Raw genomic sequence first — 7,442 nt, forward strand, 5'->3', positions numbered from 1 at the left:
TCGAATATCATATTTGTGATTTACTAAGTGTGAAATTTAAAAAATTTTATATTCCATATTTTAGGCCTCATTAGGAACAAAGGCCCCCCGCTGACCAAGCTCGGTGGCAGCAGCTCGACGGTGTGAGGGGAAGCCGCGTAGTGGGGGACGGTACACAGGTAGCTGGGGCGGAATTGACCATCGCCCGCTTGCTCTCCCATTGAAGCGAACAAGTTTCATATTTTCAAAATAATGATTTACGTCGATGAGTTCATTAATTATCATTACTAAATTCAAGGCTGGACAAAAAAAAATGTTTCTGAATTCTCGTCAATTCTTTAAATTAGTTGTACATTTTTTCATTAGTGGTGTCTGCAAAATTAAGAAAAACCCGAAACTGCAATCTGTTTGTGAGTATGATTTTTTCGAAAATTCAAGTTTAATATATAATTTAAAAAAAAAAAATTTTTTACACAAATTATTGATAAAAGTTTATATTTATTTCATTTAAAATTCATCTTTTTTGTTTACATTCAACTGTTTCTTATTTAATATTAAAATATTTTTTGGTCGGAACATAACTATTCAATTTTGCGTCTTTTTTTGGTTTAAAATTACCTGCTTTTTATTTGATATTAAAATACTGCTTTGTTAAAAGGTAATTTTTTTAAATTTTAATTTTGTTTTACAGAAATTATTGATTAGTTATTCTGTTTGGAAAAAAGTAATATTTTAAGGACGGTTCAGTTTTTCTTGCGTATTTTTGAATTTTACAAACAGTTTTCTATTTTCTTAGAGCGAAAACTGAAAATTATTATATTTTGAAATTAGAAAACCAACTGTTTTGGTGAAAAATCACTGTTATTTTTGGTTTAATTCAACTGTCTTTGCGTTAAAATGTTAGTGTTTGAAGTTTGTTCTCTTTGGTTCAAAATTCGTCCTTTCTGATTGAATTCAACGGGTTTTAATTTTAAATATTTTTTGGTTGAAATATGAAAACTATTTTGAGGAAAATTGTTTTTTTTTTTCGTTGTAAATGGATTAACTGATAATTTAACATGGTCGTTTTTGGTTAAAAATTTCTACTCTCTTTCAGTTAAAAAATTAACCATTTGGATTAAAATTTCACCTGTTGTGTTTGAAAATTAATCTTAATGCTCAACAATTAATCTTTTTGGTTAAAAAATCATTTTTCGGTTGAAAATTTAACTAATTTTTTAAAAATGCATACTTTTTCTTGAAAGCTGATATTTCTAACTGATAATTCAACTATGTTTTTGAAATTTGACTTTATTTTTAGAATTTATTTTGTTTCACAATTTCTATTCTTTGGTTAAAAATGTAACCACTTTGTTAATAATATATTTTTTGTTTTAAAATTAATTTTTTAGTTCAAAATTATATATTTAATTAAAAAGTTAATTATTTTATTTTTTGCTACAAATTCTTTTTAGATTCGAATTCATTTGTTCCGGTTAAAGTTTAAACTATTTCATTGAAAAATTTTGTTGAGAATTAATTTTTTAACTTAAAAATAAGGTCATTCATTTGAAATTAGTCTTTTTTGTTTAAATTCAACTGCTTGTTATTTAATAATAAAATACTTTTTGTTTAGAAAAGTAATTTTTTTTAACAGAACATTTAATCATTCCATTTTTGGTTGAAATTTTTTTCTCTTTTTTTTTTGTAAAAATTTTTCTTTTCTTAGCTGAATTAATTTTCAATTAAAAAAGATCAGTTTTAAACGAAAAAAGAAAAAAAAATCAAACAAAAATTGAATGGTTGGAACTTCCTTTTTTTACAAATGGACTTTAAACTTTTTTTAATGGCTTGTATATAAAAAAAAGCTATTTTTCGATTATTAAATTTAAATTTTCGCAGAACTCGGACGCGAGCAAATTGAATGAGAAAAGTTAGATCGATCCAGAATGTTGAAAAATTCTACTTTTAATTCGAGCCTATTCGAATAGGTCGGATTTAATTTTATTGATTCGACAAATGCAAACCACTGATTAAAAAAAAAAAATTCATCTTGAATTGAAGTAAAGTTTAAGTCGTTAAATTTAACTTTAATGGATTTTTTTTTCTAAATTTGTCTTTAATTTTAATTTAATTTAATTTTTTTAAATAACGTTTTTTTATATTATGCTACAAGAATCTCATAAGCAGGAATTTCGAAGGTTTTTGATTCGAAAGTTTAAAAATTCAATTTTGCTACCTCCTCGCAGTCTACTGCATGGGAAAGGGAGGGAGTGGGGGTATTTTTTTTTATCTCTATATACTGTGTTTTTCTATTTCAGGCTTTTAAAAAATGAAAATGAAGTAAGTATAAATCACACATTATTGTCCAAGATTCTTACGATGCGAAATTTATTTATTATTCAAAAACTCTCCCTTCAATATTTTACCCAGAAGATTTTTATTAAATTAAGAGGCATTAAATTCTTAAGAAATGTAAAAAAATAATTTAATTTTTACTTTTTAGCCTATTCAAAAAAAAAAATTGCATTTTTGCGAAGAAAAGTTTTTCTCAACGCTTAACGCTCATGTACATTTTGTTTATTGTACAAGTTTGATTGTTATTAAACAAATAAAGAATTCTCATAAATTGTTCGCTTTTCGGAAAAAGGAATTTCCAATTTTTCTTACATTGATAATAGTAACAGGCTTTTAAACTTAGGATGGTGTTTGAATTTTTCCTATTTGAAATTTCGTCTTTTTTTATAGGCAATTAATTTTTTTTAGGTTGAAAACTGAACTATTTTTTGGAAAATTCGCATTTTTGTTCCCGAACAAATTTTTTGAATAGAAAATTCATTTTCTTGCTTCAAAATGTCACAAAATTTGTTTTTGTTGGAAATTATTATTTTTTTAACTGAAGTTTAAACTATTCTATTTTTAGTTACAAATTGAACTTTTTTTTTTTTAGTAGAAAATTCATGTATTTTGTTGAAAAGTAGTCTTTTAAGGTTGAAAAATTAACTATTTGATTAAAATTCCTTTTTGTTGACTGAACACTCATCTTTTTGGTTAAAAAATTCAATTATTTTGTGGCAAATTTTTTTTCCAAATGAAAAATGTAAATTTTTTTTAGTTGAAAATTCGTGTTTTGGTAGAAGATTTATTTAAAATTTCTATTTTTTGTATATATTTTAACATCACTAACGTTTACAATTTATTTCTAAGTTTTTTTTTACTGTAGATGTAAATATTCCATTTTAGATTGAAAATTGAACTACTTGGTTGATAATTGATCTAATTTGTTGAGCTTTTGGTCGAAAATTCAATTGTTTGGCGAAAAATTCCTTCTTTTTTTTTTGAAGATTCATCTTTTTGGTTTAAAAAAAATTAAGTATTTTTTGGAAAATTCGTTTTTTTTGTCGCAAATTAAAATGTTTTACCTAAGGATTTAACTGTTCCATTTTTAGTTGAGAATTCAGCTATATGATTGAAATTTTGTACTTTTGGATAGAAATTTTATCTTTTTTGTTGTAAATTTAACTATATATAATATTTTATTTTTTTAGCTGAAAATTTGTCTTTTGGTATAAAGTTCATCTTTTTGATTGGAAATTTTTAGTTAAAAATTTATCTTTTTTCCTCAGTTGAAAATTAAACTATTTGGTTGAAAATTAATGCATTTTATTGAAAATTCCTAATTTGTTGTAGATATTTAATCATCACTCGTTTAAAATTAATTTCTAGTAGCTTTTTTGTTGTAATTTATTTTTGCCGTAAATGTAAATATTCCATTTTTAGTTTGAAATTTAACTATCTGGTTGGAATTTTATTTAAAATTATAAGTCATTGGCTGTAAATTATTCTTTAAAAAGTGACTATGATTGACAAAAAGTCAGTAAAGAGTGCTTCTTGTTTACAACTTTTTGTTTCGAAAATTGATTAAAAACCGTTTTGGGAAAAATATAAAATTTATCTAAAAACTAAAATAAATAAAAAATGAAAATGAGCTAAAAATAAATTAAAAATTATAAGTTAAAAATATCGCTTTGTACGTTTATTAAGAATGTAATGCTTTAATCCGTATTAAGAATTGAAAGATGTGTAGAACCTTCGAATATTAGGTTCCACATTTCTTCCGCTGTGCGTTCACTTTAAAAAAAATTTATTTTGAGAAAAAATGCATCAATTGTTTATATTTGAGAATCTGTTTTTTCGGACAATAATGATAGTGAATTTAATTTAATATTAACTTGACCCTTTGCAGCCAGTTGTAGTGACATCGAGGTTGATTTAATAAATAAAAAACGAATTAAATGGACAAACTGGCTATCTTTATTTTTCACTCCATTATCCGTAAATGAATAAAATTGGCAACGTTGGATGATACAACGAGGCTCTCTATCTTAAGTGGAAATTTATACACTCCTATTATAGAGGCACACTTTTACTAATCTTAATCAAAGAATCCAGAGAGCAACCATTAGTAATATCACATATTTGTGCTCGTGTTTAAATGGCACATTGCTGCTTGTGCGTGTATGACTAATTGAAAGCCGTTTTTTTTCACAAGCCACGCTCTATCTTTGCTGTTTTCTTCAAATTGGACATTGCAGGGTGTCGGTTTCTTGAAAATTTGTTCTGCTATATTTAAATTTGAGAACTTCCAATTTCAATCTTTGGACGCTTAGATTTAAGGTGCTTCAAATGTCTGGGTTTCGCGAGATCCATAAAGTGTCTACAAAGAACGAATTGTTTTACCCTCAAATGGTACACTAGTGCGAATTTGCACCCGAAGTTTTTTCATTTAGTTGGCATTTATGCAAGCACAACTGCAGCGGATTATCTCCACATATATTAAATATTTGTGATATATACTAGTTGTTTATTATATGCTCAATATATTAAATATTTTATATTAATATTGCAAAAAACAATTCGCACCAGTGTACCGTTTGAGGGCTAATGTAATATTTTTAGGACGTAATCTCTAGCCACAGTCGAAACTGAGGGATTTTTTTCGGCAAATCTTGTTTTTTTTTGTGATTAAAAATATGTGTTTTTTTGTGCCTTTAAAATTCAAGACGCTGGATATTGTGTTATTATTATATATTTTGTTAGCTATATAATAACCTTATTTTTTTATTATTTTAAACTCGCCAGCACCAAGGAGGATATTGCACCATATATTATTAGAAATTTATTATTATTGTATTATATTAGGGGAGAGTGGTCCTAAGTCGGCACCCTCGTGTTTCTGAAGAGACATTTTCCATTTTTGTCCATTCTATGCAGCATCTACGGGTGTGTAAATATTTGGAAAATTTCAATTGATTAAGTGCATTAGTTTCTGTGTTTCGATTTCTTTTTCCGTGTGCATAATAGCATGAAATGTGTAAATATTTGTAGCGGTCCTGTCATGTTTTTTTTTTCATTGTGAATAGTTTAAATTGGTCCATTACCTCGATAGAATGAGATAACATGAACTTTTTCTTGCACTTGAACTGAAAAAATTATGTGCCGACTCAGGATGAAAATTCTTATCCTTTTTTTTTTTAAATTAATCTTAATGCTTAAAAATTAATCTTTTTTGTTGAAAAAATTATTTTTTTATTAAAAACTTTTCATTTTTTTTTAATTCGTTTTTTTCTTGAAAATTTATATTTCTAATTGAAAATTCAACTGTTTTTGGAAATTGACTTTCTCTATGAAATTATTCTTCTTGATTGCACATTAATTTAGCTTAGTTAAAATTAAACTACTTTGCTAAAAAAAAAAAAAAGTTTTTTTGTTGTTAAAAATTAATTTTTTTTAGTTATAAACTTGATTGTTTGGTAGATAATTAATCTTTCTGTGCAAATTCATATTTTCCTTTCAAAATTCATTATTTTTGGTTGAAAATTTTAAGTATCTCGATTAATTTAAATATCTCCTTTTTCTTAAAAATGATTTTTTTTTTTAAACTGAAAAGTTACGTATTTCATTTTTGGTTACACATTCTTTTTAGTTGTTTAAATTCGACTGTTTGTTATTCAATATTGAAATATTTTTTGGTCGGACTATCCAAATATTCAATTTTTCGTTGAAAATTCGTCTTTTTTTTGGTTCAAGAGTTATACTACTTAGTTAAAAAAGTCGATTTTTCATTCAGATTTTTTTTCGCTCGCGTAAGAACATAAAATGTGTAAACATTTGTAGCGTCCTGTGTCGGCCCTAAACAGCTGGTCTTAAGTCGGCACTTTTTTTTGCTTTTATTATTTTATTTTGTTGTGTCAATTTGATGTCACTCGTCTCTTGTTGATTTTTGTGTATGTGTGTGTTTTTTTTTGTAAGGTGGCCATTTTATTTTCTGTATTTTCCATTGATTTTTCACTGATTTTAAATATGTGCAGACTTAGGACCGCCATTTTGAGAAATAAGCAAAATCGTACCTGACCAGACATAAAAGTTCCATTAAACCCCGTTTTCGACAAAAACTCTTATTGTGCCGACATAAGGAAGACTGTTCTCTATACATTCATCTAAAAGTCTTTAGATTATTTCATTTGAAATGGTTCAGATTGGTCCATTAGCTCCTGAAAATTGCATAAACTATACTTTTTCTTGCACTTGGTTGGAAAAAAATTATGTGCCGACTTAGGGCCACCATTTATAAAAATAAAAAAAAAAACGTACCTAAAATTAAAGCGTCATTAAACCATATTTTCATGCAAAATTTCACAGTGCCGACATAGGACGACTCTTCCTTGTATATTCTTTTAAGTCTCGAAAATAGGATACTTGCAGATGTTTGTGCATTTTTAAATGGGAAAAAAATGTCAAGGCCTTTAAATTATCTAGTCAAAATATTATATTATTAAAAAATTGATCCTTGTAGACGTATTTTGATTTTTGCGAAAAATCCCGAGTCGTTTGAAGCACCTTAATCTTGAAAATGGAAGCTCTCGAATTGTAAGTACTTGGGGGGGGGGGGGGGGGGGGGGGGGGGGGGGGGGTGATTGCAATTTTATCGGAAAAATTATTCCAGTGTCAACACCCTAGGAAAATGTACAAACGGTGTCTAAAATTTATACACTATCTCTAAGGATCGCTAAGGTTTCTAATTCTCTTAAATTGACTTCTTGATGAAAATTTTTGGTGCAATAATTTGCCCAGTTAAGTACAGTAAAGCCACTAAAATGTGACCAGCGAAATATATACTTTTATAGTAAGTCATTGTTTCGTGGAGTTCGAGCAACTGGAACGAGAGTCCGAGGTACGCCATGCAGGACATTTTCATGAACCACAGAAAAGCGCCTAGCAGCGTTTTCGTCTGAAAAATAAAATTGGAAGATTTTTCATGTACAAATTTTTCTATACTGTAATAATATAAATTCAAATAATTTATGGAATTTTAATCTTCAAAATTGAAACTTTATAAACTATTTTCAGTTTTGTTTTAAACTTCAAAATTTATAGCCATAATAATAAATGCTTTTATTATATTTCAAATAAGTGAAAAGTGT

At 26.8% G+C, this 7,442-nt stretch overlaps 1 protein-coding gene across 1 annotated transcript in view; it reads right to left on the minus strand.

Annotated features, from left to right (window-relative positions):
* Positions 1 to 6,942: 6,942 nt before the first annotated feature.
* LOC117171245 (lysophospholipid acyltransferase 7) overlaps positions 6,943 to 7,442 on the minus strand; it is a 50,526-nt gene continuing 50,026 nt past the window's right edge. Inside the window, exon 5 of the mRNA XM_033358360.1 lies at positions 6,943 to 7,249. Coding sequence (XP_033214251.1) covers positions 7,046 to 7,249 — 204 coding nt within the window. The 3' untranslated portion in view covers positions 6,943 to 7,045. The remainder of the gene's footprint in view (positions 7,250 to 7,442) is intronic.

This window comes from Belonocnema kinseyi, chromosome 4, assembly GCF_010883055.1.
Source record: "Belonocnema kinseyi isolate 2016_QV_RU_SX_M_011 chromosome 4, B_treatae_v1, whole genome shotgun sequence".
Lineage (NCBI taxonomy): Eukaryota > Metazoa > Arthropoda > Insecta > Hymenoptera > Cynipidae > Belonocnema > Belonocnema kinseyi.